The sequence below is a fragment of the Triplophysa rosa genome, linkage group LG22, assembly GCF_024868665.1.
Source record: "Triplophysa rosa linkage group LG22, Trosa_1v2, whole genome shotgun sequence".
Classification (NCBI taxonomy): Eukaryota; Metazoa; Chordata; class Actinopteri; order Cypriniformes; family Nemacheilidae; genus Triplophysa; species Triplophysa rosa.
In genome coordinates, this window is record NC_079911.1 from 15,552,257 (window position 1) to 15,568,034 (window position 15,778).

The window sequence follows — 15,778 nt, forward strand, 5'->3', positions numbered from 1 at the left end:
GTTTCTTGATTTATAGGATTTTCAATAAAACTCAAGTTATCACGTGCTTGCCAAATAACGCGAATAACGTTACAACTCTTCAATGAATTGCTATAAAAAATCAATTGCTACAATTTTCCACATCATGCCAACATAAGAAAAAAATCCCTATTAATTTAAAAAGTAATGGATAAAACGTAATGACGTATTTTGAATATTTTAACGACCAAAGAACCAAAAAGGCATTCGTTGTAAATAATTTGTACATGCCACATGACGCGAAAAAAGACACGAGGGGGATTTATGAACTCGTGACTGGCAACCTAATGTGACGTAAACGTTTGTTGGGCGATGTGCGCATGCGCCATCAAAACAGAGGTATGTGCCGTAGTGCAGCACGTTTATGTACTAATATACTGACAGATATTGTCAGTAATCTAATGACATTTACTGAGCGGTTTTGGCCAATGGCACTTACACAACAAGGGTCTGACTAGCATGTCGTGTCTGATCTGATAAGCATGTGCTTATGCGCACTTGAAATGTCACACGTCTCCATATTACATTAGTTCGCTTTACATTACACTTCATATTATAAGCTCCTATTTCACAATTACAGTGCTTTGCATGCAAGGTAACACCACAGAACTACAGATTTTTTCGTGTTTCATAAAGCATTTAAAGCATCTGTGATTTCTATGATTATACCGTGCAATTGCCAAAGCACGGCGATTTACCCCGGGAAATACCGCGGTTAGTTGCTGCGGCTAGGGGTCGCTATTTTTTAAAGTGATGGTGAAAAAGTATGTTGTGTTGCCAATGTGTGGTGGTGTTAAACAACATTTTGTGGGGTTGTGGGTTTTATCATGCAACAAAGAATCGTGGGTTGGAGTTTTATCATGCAGTTACGTTGAACATTCAAAAGAGGGCACAACCGTCAAAGTTTTTTTGTGTTTCTACCATGCTAATCTACCATGTGTATTTATTTCATGTATTTATTTTATGTCACCTGTAAAGTGGTAATATTCCACTTTAGAAATTGTGTTTTTGTTTTAGTTTTAAGTTATCTTTTTTGTTTGAGTTTGTCTTTATGAAATTGATTAGAATCTGTGTGTGACTGAAGCAATCTGTTTCGCAGGCATTTCTGTTTTTGCCATAGTCTTTAAATATGGAGGATGCAGAATCCCACCTGCAGTCCGATCAAGAGCAGCATCCAGAACCGCTCCTGAGCTCTGTGGACATCTTCATCTTCTCACTCATCTCTGGGCTGCTTATCTACTGGTTCTTCTTCCGAAGAAAACCAGAGACTGCCCCAGAGATAAGGACTGTCACCAGAACAGTGTAAGTGTCTTATATTACCCCTCCCCTCATCTGTCCATGAGCGATGTTCCACCCACACAAATGTTTCTGCATGGTTGAATGAACTTGATCGGAACCACATTTCATAAAACACCGAGGTGGCAGAAGTTGTAGGCTATAAAACTGGATGAATAAGAATGACTGTGTCCCATTATGTAGAGGTATAAATGCTAGAGGTACAACAACGGGGTTTCCACATTGCGCTTCATAGCTGAAATTGTAAGAATCATATTTTAAATAATATTTTTGTTGGAAAGTCTCTTTATAGTTCTTCTCTCTGTAGACCTATGGCCCCATTCGAACAAAGCATAATTTGAACCATAGCTTGTTTCTAAAGCACTTTGTGGTTAAGTAAGTCATGGGTTCCAGCATTGCAAAGTGTTGACATCATGGGACCGAGAGAATGTGTGTGTGTTACGTTCTCTGTGTTATGGTTTGTTGCAACCGAGACGTCGTGTGTATGCTGTGTGGGTATAAAGCTAGTTATTGTTAACACATGTCACAGAGCATAAGCGTCACACATATTAAATACGGCTGAGTAGTCAGGTTGTTGAAAATACATTGCCTTGGTTAATGAGATCAAACATTAAACTTGTAGGTTGATGAGTTGGTAACCAAACAACATTGGCCCCTATTGACTTCAATTCTATGGACACAAAAACGGAGGCATTTCTCCGAATATCTTCTTTCCAAAGAGTCAGGTTTTGAACAACATGGCGGTAAATAAATGACAGAATTGTTGTTATTGGGTGAACTATCTCTTTAAGATCTACTGCTGAATGTTTTTAATAGTCCCACGATGTTATTGTCCCCTTGCTCCTCATAATCCTTACTAGTCAATTGTTTGTAACGCTGTACAATAAACGTATGACCCTCTCTGCCCTTGTAAACAATGAAGGCTGATAGATAAAGAGAAAAAGAATGAGGAAGGAAGTGATGTGTAACCGAAGCCTGTAAATGCCAGGAAAAGATAACCACTTCCAATTCTCTCTGCACTTCCTTCAGCCTGGTTCACATTACTCTTGGGTTAAAGGACTGAGGCCAGTCCAAACTGTCTTGCTTTCAAAGTCTGCACTGTTCTTTTTTCTTGCATCTGTAGTTAAAGCTTTTTAAGATTCTTAAAAACACACTCGCGTCCCGAAGTTTGTTGCTTTTGTGTCAGTGCTCGACCGTGTATACTTTATTACACTGGGATAGGAATAGTTGATGTCTGTGTGTGTTTACATTGGCAGGGGCATTACGTTTTTTTTGCATGTCTGTGGGCGTGCGTGTGGGCTTACTTAGCTAAAGTTTGGGGACAGATTTGTCCCAAGAAATTAGCTAAATATGACAAAAACCTCCCTTTGAGGTCATTTGGTAGCATTTGTATTTGAAAATATAATTATACATTTTAATCAATCATAGTCAATAATAAATGTGTCCATCTGAGATGAAGTGGGGTTTAGTAGCAGTATTGTGCTGCAGAGATCCATGGGAAATGTTGTATGTTCTCGTTGCTCTGCAACCCCTTTGCTCCGGCCAGATGTTGAGAGGGAAAGAGAGAATGAGCGAGCGAGGGAGCACGTCTCAAACCCCTGCCTGCCTCACTGCTTTCAAGAACAACGTGCTTTCAGGAGAGCCTTCTAATGATCTCCGTCTGTAAGACTTTTTGGGCACTTTAAGGTTTTCTGAAACTAAGAGAGGTGATTCGGCTCTGTATGCTGAAGTTTGAGGATTCGGGTCTTTCCCCCAGTCATGGGGTGCATGTTCTCTTTGCCTCAGGACAGACTGGCTGCTGCAGAGAGGTTAGTGCGGGACACATGGGTCTTTGCGTATTGTAGTGTATGGTTGGATTGTGATAGATGTGTCAGGTTTTTGCTTTGGAATTTCCTCAGCTTTGGCTTTTATTGTCTTTATATCGATTCAAATAGGTTGTGTTTTAACTCAATACTTGTGCAATATAAAGTCAGCAAATAAAGTATGTATTATATGTTAAGTATGTATGATTTGGAGTAACTGCATGAATGCCTTACGGGTTTGTTTGCTTTTGGGGTTTTTGTTATCTACATTTTCATTTTATGCGTTGTGTATTTTTTGCAAATGATTTAAAACCGAACACAATTATGTGGGAGTAGAAACGATATAATCAATGTTGTAAACATGCAACTTTCAAGTAAAGTTGTTTGCACTAGGTAAACTTCCATCTGCTCTTCAGATCTTCAGATGTGTGAGATGAAAGTGGTGGTTTTCATTAGTTGAACAATGAGTGAAAGCAGACGTGTTCTAACTCAGTGTGAAAAAGGCCAAGACACTAACATGGCTTAATTCCCTGTTTACTACCAAAAGAATCGGCCTGGTATGTTATCCGGTTTTTTCACGCATGTGTTCTCTCGCTTTTCCTCTTCAGATCTCAACCTGTTCGCGAGACCAGCTTTATAGAGAAAATGAAGAAAACGGTAAGTTTTCCGTAAACATTTTTACTGCCGCACAAAATGTCCATTTCTAAACATTTAAAGTCCCCTTGTGGTGAAAATCGAGTTTTTTATGTTGTTTATATGTCTATGTGGTGCTTTTAATATGCTTTAAGATAAACCATGTGCAAATTCATAATTTTAAACCATTGCGGAGTATTTTCTCTATAAAACTGCAGTTTTTCCAAAGACAGTTTAAAAAAAATTCAGTTTGAAACTGCCTGTTTATGACATCATAACCCTTTAACCAATCACGTTAACAGATTTGAGCCATAGATATGTTAGGGTGGCGCATAGAATCAGCACTGAAACGACCGCTGCTGTTTTAGCTCTGCTTCAACAACACAAGCACGCACTGCTCACACACCGAATGAGGCATCTATGTACCTAATCAACGGTCCGAGCTCACGCAGTTGAATGGAGGTGGGGACTAATTCGCATATTCATGAATCTGCGTGTAAAATCGAGCAAGGTTGTAGGGTTACATTCAAGTGATTTTACGACATAAAGAAATGATTATTACAGGAATAAATCGTTTTCATATCCTTTTTTGATGAATTTTATTATCAAATGCAGTGGGACTTTAAATATTTGGCAAAAATGCCATTCACTTACTGTAGGTTTAGAAAATACTTGTGTTATGTTTAATTACAAACATGTCTTCGTAACCTCTCTCTCTAGAACCGAAACATTGTGGTGTTTTACGGATCCCAAACAGGAACAGCTGAGGAGTTTGCTAACAGACTGGCAAAAGATTCCCATCGCTATGGTATGAAAGGGATGGCAGCCGATCCAGAGGAGTATGATATGGTACTTTGGATGTTATGCATGCTATTATGAAAGTTTGATACTTTTTACTTTTAATTTTTAATTTAAAAAAATGTCTCCCAAACACAGACCGAGCTGTCTAGACTGAGGGAAATTTCAAATTCCATGGCTGTGTTCTGCATGGCAACGTATGGAGAGGGAGACCCCACCGACAACGCCCAGGAGTTCTATGATTGGATGCAGGGCGCTGATGATAGCCTGGAGGGGATCAATTTTGCAGTGAGTATTTAGTCAAGATCAGTCAAGTTGTCTTGAACATTTCAGGCTGGCATCAATGAAATCATAGTTGAAGGCCATCTATATGCCTTTGTTCTTCTAACAATTGAAAAAAATTATCTTGGGATGAGCAAAACACATTTCAGAGTTCAAGAAATTGCATTAGTCAACCTGTAGGCACCACCCAAAATTCCTTTGCTTGTGATACCCATTTTCTCAGTAGTATAGTTCTTAACTAGCGCATGCCTCAGGCTGTCCCATAGTTAAGGGGCCCACGGAACCCTCCTCACTTCTCCTTCACCAAACGGAAACATCTGGCCTTGCCAAATAAAGCTAGCGCTCCGTCCCAGCTGAACCTTTTTCCTAGCAGGACTGCTTCAGATGGGACGGGATCACTGGATCTTCTGTTCCTTTGATTCCGGAGACACGAGTGTCCAGGCACAGCTTGAGCTGGACCAGTATTCTGGATGAGAGTCTTGTGGTTTCAGCGTGGAGTTTGTTGATTCTTTAATGTGGTTCTGGTGGGTCGGCATGATAAATCCTGTGGTTGGAAACATCACTGCAGTGTGACCAGACTGGGGGGCGGACTAGACATCCAGAGGTTATTAGGAGTGCAATACTACGTACAAATTCATAATTTTGCATTTTCAATGCAGTGCATTAAAAAAGGGCAGATAAACATTTAAAGGCACCAAAAACAGTCATATTCTAGTTTCACATTTTCCATCAGGCGGTAACAATGAAACACACTCTCTATTGTATCATTCAAGGAGTAGTTCACCTTCAAAATGAAAATTCTTTCATCATTTACACACACCCTCTTGTCATTTCAAACCTGTATGACTGTAAGATATTTTGAAAATGTTGGTAACAGAACAGCACAGCCCCCCATTCACTTCTATTGTAACCAATGCAAGCGAATGGGGGGATGTTAACAACATTCTTCAAAATATCTTCTTTTGTGTTGTGCGGAAGAAAGAACGTTTTTCGTCAAAAACTTAAAACAACCACGTATAAAATAAAATGAGTTGATGGTTGTTTTTAGGTTTTTGGTCTTGGTAATAAAACCTACGAGCACTTCAACGCCATGGGCAAGTACACAGACAAGAGACTTGCTGACTTGGGAGGGAAAAGAATCTTTGACCTCGGGCTCGGAGATGATGATTCTAAGTGAGTGAATAAAACACTCAAACTGAATTAACAGATGTTTATACACACGTATCAGTTTTATTTAAGTACATTCTGTCATTCTCTTTTCATTGTTGGCCTTTACCAACCCAATCCTAAATCGTTTGAAGCTTGGAAGAAGATTTCATCTCTTGGAAGGAACAGTTTTGGCCGGCAGTGTGTGAGTTCTTTGGAGTGGAAGCCACAGGAGAAGACGGCAGGTATTGTTTTTCGTTCAGCTAACCCAATTTAACAATATCGTGCTGTATATCTTACATTGTATTGACAGATGATAGCGTAAATGAATGCACGGTTGATTTTAGCAATGCAGACCATCTGTAGCTTTGTGGTCTGGTTCAAACGTGATGTTCATTTCAGGCCACACATTCAGGGTCTCATCTGCATATTAGAGGGAACCGATTCATTGATCATGTGCCTCCATAACAAAACCTTCCCCGGTCGTGCTTTGAAAGGGTTTTTGCATCTTATTAAACATCATAGGTGTTTTGAATGCTTTAAATGCAGGCTTGGATAAGATCTCCGATTCTTTTTGTGCTTTCAGCATTCGGCAGTTTGAACTGGTGGTCCACAATGACATCAACATGAATCAGGTGTACACAGGAGAGGTGGGGCGTCTTGGAAGCTTTCAAACGCAGAAACTGTAAGTTGATCCCTATCAACTTAGGGATAGGTTGATAGTTCACAGTCAGATATTTCAAAAGATCACAAGTCTGCCGTTGATCCCTGTTATGTTGTTTAAAACCTGTGTACAATTACTATTGTGATTCTTTATATCATAACAGTGATTCTTAACCAAGGGGCCGGAGCCCACCAGAGGGGCTGAACAAGTCTCCAAATGTTGTTTTTTGTTCTGTTTGATTACTTTTGTAACAAATATGCATTTTTCTAGTTACACCAAGCTCAATAATATTTTATTGGGTAAAAACTGAATGAAATGTTGTATTTTGACTATATGGGGATTTCAAATAAAAAAGGTTGAGATCCACTTTACGATAGTATACATCCTCTTGGTATTTATAGGCATACTGTATAGCATATTTAATTTTTTCTATTGTTTGTTTTGTGTAGGCCTTTCGATTCAAAGAATCCTTTCCTTGCTTCTGTTTCTGTAAATCGTAAGCTGAACAAAGGAGGAAACCGTCACCTGATGCATATAGAATTGGATATTTTAGACTCTAAAATCAGGTACAGTTCAAGTATAATATACAGTATAAAGATGGTCAATAAACTTTTTAGTTCACTGCAATAACCCCCAAAAGGGCATGTTTTCCAGTGATTTTACTATTGTTAAAGAGTTTTATAGCTCTCAAAAAGCAAAATGTTTTATGTTCAGTTATAACTCCTTAGCTATATTTCATTCATATGGTCACAACTGTGATATCTATTCTACAACAGTTTTCTGTATTACAATGGCAGGACATACGGTACATGTTATGTGTAATATTCTTTGATGTAGAAAGCAATATACTGTATGCTAAAAATACTCATACCACAACAAAGTATTGAAAAATCTTTAATGTTTCGTGCAGATACGATGCTGGAGACCATGTTGCCGTTTATCCCACAAATGACACAACAATGGTCAGCAAACTAGGAAAGAGACTTGGTGTAGACTTGGATATCATCATGTCCCTCAAAAATCTGGATGGTAAATAATATGTCAAATTCCTATCGCATCATTAAACTTGAATCAACATTAAAATTTAGAATTACATAAATGTAGAATGGCTTGCAGGATTTATTTAGTACTTTAGATTTATTCTTTTAGACATTTAAGAGTATTGTTTAAACCATATCATGGGTAGAAATCTATATTATAACTCTAATTATAACTATAAGACTTTTGCTCAGATTTTGCCCAGATTTTCAGTCTGGACTTGGAAAGTCTGTGCCAGTCTGCAGATTTGATCAGTTAGTGTGTTTCTATCTGAAACTTTCAAAAAGTCTACAAGTGTAGGATGTCTAGGTTAAAAAAAATATTTTTCTAAAGTCTTGTAGTGTATTCCAGCCATTAGTTTATATGTTGTTTAATACATCATTTATTGTTGCAACTTATGTTTGTTTTTTTCAGAGGAGTCTAATAAAAAGCATCCATTCCCCTGCCCGACAACATACCACACGGCACTGACACATTACCTGGACATCAACAACCCGCCCCGTACAAACGTGCTGTATGAGCTGGCGCAATACGCCTCTGATCAAAAAGAACAAGAAAATATGCGCAAGATGGCCTCTGCATCTCCAGAAGGAAAGGTTCGATTTTCATGTTTACTTTTTGGATCGGTTTAGATCAGAGTATCTGTTTACTGTCTAAATGTTCCTCTCAGGCTCTGTACAAGAGTTGGGTTGTGGATGCTGAAAGGAACATACTGTCTATTCTAGAAGATCTACCATCTCTCCAACCACCGATAGACCACCTCTGTGAACTTCTGCCTCGACTGCAGGCTCGATACTATTCCATCGCATCCTCCGGCAAGGTCAGACTTTGCCGTATTTTAAAGACCTGAAATCACAAACGCCTTGAGGTTGACACTGCACTTCCTCATTTCAGGTGCATCCATCCTCCATCCACATCTGTGCTGTGGTGGTGGAGTACGCTACCAAGACGGCAAGGGTCTTCAAAGGTGTGGCCACCAACTGGCTGAAGAATCAAGTTGTAACTGATAACGGCCACAAGCCCACCGTTCCCATGTATGTTAGGAGATCCCAGTTTCGGCTGCCGTTCAAACCCAGTAATCCTGTAGTCATGATCGGGCCTGGAACCGGCATCGCCCCCTTCATAGGCTTCATCCAGGAGAGAGCATGGCAGAAGGAACAAGGTATGAATTTGAATATGATTTGTAATAACGATGAAGAATGCTCCTAAACAAATTGACGTTTTGGGCTCTGTTACAGGGAAGGATGTTGGTGAGACGATACTTTACTTTGGCTGTCGGCATAGGAACGAAGACTTCCTGTACCAGCAGGAACTGGAGGAGTTTGAAAGGGCAGGTGTACTGACGCAGCTTAATGTTGCTTTTTCCAGAGACCAGGAGGACAAAGTGAGTGTCTACAGCATTTCACATATATTTTTCAACATATCTATTTTTCTAGGTTTTAAACATTTATGTCATTTTACATTTAAACGGTGATCAAAAGATTGGTGCAAAGTCTAAGATTTTTAACTTAAGTTACGAAGCAAATCGAAGACGCAAATGATTCCGTGGTGTCTTGTTTTCACAGGTCTATGTGCAGCATCTTCTGAAGAAAAATAAGGAACACCTATGGAAGCTAATTCATTTCAATAATGCTCATATCTATGTTTGCGGGTGAGAATCAATGTTAAAACTACAACATAGGCAATGCTTTTAAATGCTTTTTAAAGCCCACAATGAGATTTTTTTATTTTAATAAAATAGTTGCCTGTCTGTGTAATGAGATTCTTAATGTCCTTGCAGAGATGCACGTAAGATGGCTCGGGACGTCCACGCTGCTTTCCATGAGATCGCACAGGAGGTGGGCGGACTGACGCATAGTCAGGCTGTGGACTATTTCAAGAAGCTCATGACCAAGGGCCGCTACTCGCAGGATGTTTGGAGCTAAAGCAACTGATGAGCCAGTATCTGCTACTTTACCTCAGATGTTTTGTTTCGTCAGAGTACAGATATACATCACAGAACTCACCTTTTCTGTGTTTGCATTTACTTGGACTGATTTGTTGCTGTCAGTGTCTCTTAAAGTATACAGACGCTTGAGTGCACAGGTCAGTAGAGCTGATATAACTGAAGGCACAAAGAAGAGTCTAAAATAGCTGATTTGATCTTTAAATTTTTGCTTTCGTAATGCTATATCATGTCCATTACGGACAGTATTTGATGCCCATTTATGTGGTAATGTATATCAAAGATGCAAAATGTTCTATAGCTTCTTCTTAAAGGGTTAGTTCAACCCCCCCCAAAAAATCATTCAATATGTATGGCTTTCCTTCTACTACAGAACACAGAATATATTTAGAAGTATGTTGGTAACCAAACAAAATGCACCCCAATGTATGGACACAAAACCACTGAGACATTTCTCAAAATATCTTCTTTTGTGTTCCACAGAAGAAAGAGTCAAATACAGGTTTTGTAATTGTTTTTAAATTGTTTTTTTGGAGAACCCATTAAACACGGCCTTATTTATATATATTTTGTTTGACTGTCAATTGTTTAAACCCTGTGTTAAAAGACTACAATTATCACTTTTATATCCTTATTAAAGAGCTTTAGGTTTCTGTTTTGCAACTTCTAGAAATTGTAATGTAATGCATTCACTCACAGAAATCAACTATTATGGGATGTTACTTTTCTAATCATGTGATGTTAGTTACAACTTGACTTATTTATTGTTTGATATACTAAACCCGTGTCCTGTCTATGCATTCATTTAAAAAAAACACTATGGCAAGTTGCTGTTTGTGAGCAATTATGCAATTGATGTGACTTCCATCATCACTAGATGATGAACTAGACTGTTAAAATATTCTAAGCAACTATTTGTTAAGCAGAGGTGTAAAGAGTACCTGAAAACCATACTTAAGTAAAAGTACAGATACCTTGCAGTGAAAATTACTCCATTACAAGTTACAAGTCACCAATTCCAAAACGACTTGAGTAAAAGTCTTTGAGTATCTGATTTTAACAGTACTTGAGTATTTTACTCATACTGAATGTAGGCTCAAAGCAGCACTAGTCCTCAACACTTAAGAGACACATCAGTGAAAAACTAGAAACAGTTGATTTGTGAGGTGAGCAATCGCATTTATTTTCTTAAATCATAATAAGACTGAACACCTCAAAATTGCAACAAATCATGGTCGACACCATAACCTACGTCATTACAAACACCCTAAGTCTCATTTAAGCTCAAGTGCTCATAAGTAAACCAAAGTCCTTCAAAAAGGTCTCTTCAATATAACAGATAAATAAAATAATGTTAAGTAGAATTAAAAAGTCAAAGCCTTTTTGCACTGGACATGCTGGTTTGGGCCTCATGGCCAGCTGCAGTCATGTCCTCATTTCACATACACTGTTAGCCCTTACCTGCCATTTCTACAGTAATACATTGGCAACACTGTTGCCAGCTAGTTACTGTAGGTGTTTTACAGTAAACTACTGCAATGGCTGTTTGAAGATACATTATTAAAGAATCTATTAACGCACTTAAGTCACACAGTCTTAGATGAACAAGTGTAAATAACAGATGAACACAATAAATCTGTCAAGATTTCACCAGAGGAGAATTAAACACAAACATCAATAACATCTTCACATATTACAGACACCACTTTCACTTTATTTCTGTCATCTGTGTAAGATCTTATTGAGATTTAACTCTAGTTCATAGTGGTTCAATTATGTTTTAAGTCACCATTATGGCGATCAGTGTTTGCTTTGGTTGGACTCTTTGACTTTCTTGTAGCTTTAAAATGTACACTTATACAATAACACTGAAAGGGACTTTACAGGAACCGCAACTTTATGTTTGCTTAGTAACTGAAGATACATCTGAAAGAATTCAATCATTAAATAATAATAATATAGCATTTAAGATTTATTAAGATATGTTTGGTAAAGTGATTACATGTTATAATGGAAAGATCTCTGTCAGAAAATCTTTCTTTGCAATTGAGACACAGTTAGACACTTGACATACAAACCTCATCAATGGTGACAAACAATCATGAATGAGTTTTGTACTATGTACCCAGCATGCATTGCAGCATGAAGCTGTTCAGTTGATTGTCACCATTGTTGAGATTCATATGTGAATTGTTCATTTCTCTGTGTCCGACTCATTCTATAGGTTAATATTTTGTCTATATAGTGTGAGAGCACTTTTGAAAATTGAAATACTATACATTCTTTTTACTGGTTTACATCACTTCATGGCAATAGTCCCACCACATGGTCAAATTTTGAGCAAACATGTTTAGAGCACATTTAGGAAGAGTTAGTTTTAAAAACAAGAGCTTTTGTAGATGTGTGACCTACAGTAACTACAACAGTGTTGCCAATATATTACTGTAGAAATAGCGGGTAAGGGCTAACCATGTATAAACCGCCAGCGATTGACATCTACCTGATACTGCACTCATATTCATATAAAGAAGCCATGTTGACAAGTTTTTGTAAGTTAGGGCAAAATCCACAAGATTGTAGTACCTTCATTGCCCTGTGAATGGCGATATTAATTATAAGATAGGTGTCATGCAAAATGTAATGTGTAACTGCATTAGTCATTACAAATGTAGTGGAGTAAAGAGTACATATACTTGTTCAAAAATGTAGTTAAGTAGAGAGTAAAAGTTGCTAATATCTTTAATACTCAGTACAACTACAAAGTAGCCAAAAAGATACTTAAGTAAAGTAACTAAGTACATTTACTCCAATACTTTACACCACTGTTGTTAAGTCCTTGACAAATGTATTGGGTTTCCATTTCCATTGTAAAAGGTGCAGTTTATTAAGAGAAAGGTGTGTTGTTTTAATGAATTGTGCTTGTGGGTATGCCCTAACTTTTCCAATGATTTCTTTTCAATTCAGCCCCCTGGTGAACTAATGGTCCAACTGCATCAAAATGCTGGGAATGTGGTATGAAACAAGTTTCATTTTAAAGTATTTTAAAGCACAAGTCATTTTAAAGTATTTATCATGTTGAGGAAGATAATGTAAATGTGTTATAGGGATGTCACTTGGAGACATTTTGTGCAACAACATAATCTCAGGCCTGGTTTCACAGACAAGTCTTAAGGCTAGTCCCAGACTTAAATGAATGTTAGTGCTGTCTCAACTGAAAATAACTTGCCCTAACATATCTTAAAATATGTCCGTGTCATTGTCTTGTCTAAAGATGCACACAAGTAATGTTTCTTTCTAAAGCATTTTTATAAAAGTGTCTTAAATATCCTAATCCAACTAAGGCATAGTCCTGGTTTAAGATAAGCCTTATTTTACCGGGCCTCAATGATGCAATGTTAAAAGATTAAAAAAAAATCTGTTTTTACAAAAATCCAAATGTACAATATAACGTGTTAATAATAATAAAGATGTGAATTACACAAAAACATAATAAAGACGATTTTTATTCCGTTCTATAAATTAAAATACAAAAACACGAATAGCAATTCAAATGACAACTGTGTAAAATGAAAAAAATAAAAGTAACAAAAACATATAAAAGTTACATGCAAACAAATCTATATAACACCCAGCGTCATTTGTGTTTCTGGAATCAAGATATGAGGTATCTGATGAACATAAAGACATTATATCCCTAGCTTAAGGGCTACATAGAGGACCCAGTAGGAGATGAAGGAACAGCAGGCACATCAGACTCTAAGTGAGATATCTGGTGTATGGTTGAAACTCCTGGCTGAGGTAGATGACTGAAAGGTTGCCCTGTCCCTTTAAATGGAGGACTGATCTGAGTCTGAGCATATGGAGATATCCATGGGTTGCCATAGTGATGAGCAGCATCGCACTGATGACTGTGTCCGTGATGATGTCTGTGGCTATGACCATGTTCGTGGCTATGACCATGTCCGTGGCTTTGATCATGTCCGTGACTGTGACTGGTGGTGACTCCAGAGCTTCCAGTGTAAGGTGAGGAGTATGTATAGTTTTGTTGTGGAAATGTCGAGTGCGGCCAACCATCCAGTGAGTTTGGCAGGCTCCCTGTAGCTTGACCAGTGTTTACGTTTACAGGGGCGTAGGTCTGGACAGGATACGACCCTGGGGTAATGTCTCTAGAATTACAAATATAAAAACGTCAAGCATTAGATATTATACTGAGGAACGTATAAAGGATGTATAGTGGAACTGAAAGTACTTGGACTTTTAGTTAACATTTGTTCAAATGTATGAAATAAATGAGATTTATTATAAAACAAAGTCTATGTATTTAGTGAAAATATTTGCTTGAAAAGTATCTTTGTGCTATACTTCCTTGCAATAAGTGGCATGTTGGTTTTGAATAAACATTTACTCATGTACATATTTACACGTGAATCATTCACTCACGTGAGATCAAGAGGTTTGTTACGCTCCATATCAGACGCAGGGATGAACTGGACCCCAGGTACATGCTTAAGCAACCGAAAGGGGAACTTTTTCTCCAGGACGGAAGCTCTGGACTCTGACATCTCGAACAGTGAAAACCATCCTATTCCATCTGATGCAAAACATCAAGTTAAGGAATAAAATTCAACTGGAATTGATCTATCTTTGCATTTTTGGATTAAAACAAAATGTTTATTCTAAGGTTTAAATCATAGAACTATCATCTTTAACATACAGGCCTGCTATATGGGGTAAAATAAAAAGTGCGTGTTTAGATTCTACAATCTACAGCCCATGACTTAAATGATGCAAGGATACATATTATTCCTGTGATGATGGCCAGGACATTACAAAGGAAGACAGTATTTGGAAAGGCGACAGTTACAATAATTAGAATAATCCAGGGCAGAGATGCAGTGGGCACATTAATGCCCATAAAATATGCCTTCCGCATAGCAGAATTGATTGTCACCATGCCCAAAACAGACAGAGCCAATGGGATGAATCCATTTACTGAACTCCTATTGGACGGGGAAAATAGCAGTGACTCTAGCAGCACATGTAGCAGTCCACTGATGGATGTCAGGAGCAGTGATTGATAAAGGAATCTGATGGTACCAATGCCTTTCTCCAGCCCAATACAGGGGTACACCATCACTATGGCATTTAGAAAAAAACTGGTCATATTTTTGTGATACAGGCAATAGGTGATGAGTTTGTAGACTGTAAGGAAAAACAAAGCGCAAGTTACACAACAATTATTCAAGTATGACACTCAACATACACAATAGAACAAAGCAAACAGGATGTGTTAGGTTCTTGTAAACGTCATTCATGAAGCCCCGCCCACAACGTTGAGCTACCTGTGTCATTCAAAAACCTTTTACTGCTTTTAGATGTTTTGATAAAATGCTATTCAAAATCTACACTTTATTCAGATTACTCTTTTATATTTAAAATATATATTTATGAACGTATTAGCTAGTATTAAGTTATATTTAAATATGTATGATGTTTATGTAACTAAAAACAACAAAAATGGTGAGACTTAAGACACTTCGAAAACAGCTGTTGAGGGTGTTTTTGTGATTTACACTTTGTATAAAGCTCTTACCATGGCCTTTGATGACGGCATTAGAGTCCAGACTGAAGAAATGCTCCGAAACATCAAAGTGATGTGTTACGACGCTGAGAACGCATGAAACAACGACCACAACAACTATCCCACATGTCAATTCTACGTCCGGTAGAAAATCTGCAAACTTCTGTCTCCAGTTTTTTAATGTATGCATTTTTAGGTTAGATACTATGCATAACTTGCTAATTATTGTTTACTGGCCGTTTGTTTTAAGGTGCGAAAATCGTACTTCAGTTCCCAGCACTCGGGATTTGCATCTTCCGCGTGGAAGAAAGGAGGATTCAAGGACGTGAAAGTGGCGCACTGCTTGCGCAAGCCACAATGGTTCTCATTTGTGAAACGTGTCTCATAACTAGGAGTGGATCAGTGTAAGGTCACATTTTCTCTGGATGGTCACAGTTCCATTGGCCAATAAATCATTTTTTTCTGTACTATAGTTCACAGAGTGTTTTTGTCATGCGTGGGTTGCAAAATACATAGGCTACGCTGCTACGTTTGCAGTAGGCTTGTATCTGACTATGCAAACATATTAATCACAT

General features: G+C 38.0%; 2 protein-coding genes across 4 annotated transcripts; one reads left to right on the forward strand and one right to left on the reverse strand.

Moving 5' to 3' along the window:
• The first annotated feature begins 314 nt into the window (after window positions 1-314).
• pora (P450 (cytochrome) oxidoreductase a) lies at window positions 315-11,328 on the forward strand. Of its 3 annotated transcripts, XM_057321095.1 has the most exons (16): window positions 315-357; window positions 1,118-1,320; window positions 3,725-3,773; window positions 4,470-4,598; window positions 4,686-4,835; window positions 5,878-6,002; window positions 6,131-6,220; window positions 6,562-6,660; window positions 7,089-7,205; window positions 7,550-7,668; window positions 8,092-8,273; window positions 8,348-8,497; window positions 8,572-8,839; window positions 8,916-9,061; window positions 9,243-9,328; window positions 9,458-11,328. In XM_057321095.1, the coding sequence occupies exons 2-16, from the start codon at window positions 1,148-1,150 to the stop codon at window positions 9,600-9,602; spliced, it is 2,028 nt and encodes a 675-aa protein (XP_057177078.1). In that variant the 5' UTR covers window positions 315-357; window positions 1,118-1,147; the 3' UTR covers window positions 9,603-11,328. The 3 variants fall into 3 exon arrangements, with proteins under 3 accessions (XP_057177078.1, XP_057177077.1, XP_057177079.1); XM_057321094.1 differs by lacking the exon at window positions 315-357 and having other exon boundaries at window positions 961-1,320; XM_057321096.1 differs by lacking the exons at window positions 315-357; window positions 1,118-1,320 and adding an exon at window positions 2,529-3,122 and having other exon boundaries at window positions 9,458-11,327.
• A 1,779-nt stretch (window positions 11,329-13,107) lies between these two features.
• rhbdd2 (rhomboid domain containing 2) lies at window positions 13,108-15,643 on the reverse strand. Its single transcript, XM_057320886.1, has 4 exons — window positions 15,216-15,643; window positions 14,420-14,824; window positions 14,063-14,213; window positions 13,108-13,788 (listed from the first exon to the last, which is right to left on the reverse strand). Exons 1-4 carry the CDS (start codon window positions 15,391-15,393, stop codon window positions 13,329-13,331), a joined length of 1,194 nt encoding a protein of 397 aa, XP_057176869.1. The 5' UTR covers window positions 15,394-15,643; the 3' UTR covers window positions 13,108-13,328.
• Window positions 15,644-15,778: the final 135 nt, after the last annotated feature.

Coding starts and splice junctions, on each gene's coding strand:
- pora (XM_057321095.1), top strand. CDS start 1,148: ATGGAGGATGCAGAATCCCACCTGCAGTCCGATCAAGAGCAGCATCCA. Junction 4,836..5,877: donor TGGAGGGGATCAATTTTGCA/GTGAGTATTTAG, acceptor GGTTGTTTTTAG/GTTTTTGGTCTTGGTAATAA. Junction 8,840..8,915: donor AGCATGGCAGAAGGAACAAG/GTATGAATTTGA, acceptor GCTCTGTTACAG/GGAAGGATGTTGGTGAGACG.
- rhbdd2 (XM_057320886.1), bottom strand. CDS start 15,393: ATGCATACATTAAAAAACTGGAGACAGAAGTTTGCAGATTTTCTACCG. Junction 14,214..14,419: donor CATCATCACAGGAATAATAT/GTATCCTTGCAT, acceptor GTTTTGCATCAG/ATGGAATAGGATGGTTTTCA. Junction 13,789..14,062: donor AACAAACCTCTTGATCTCAC/GTGAGTGAATGA, acceptor TTGTAATTCTAG/AGACATTACCCCAGGGTCGT.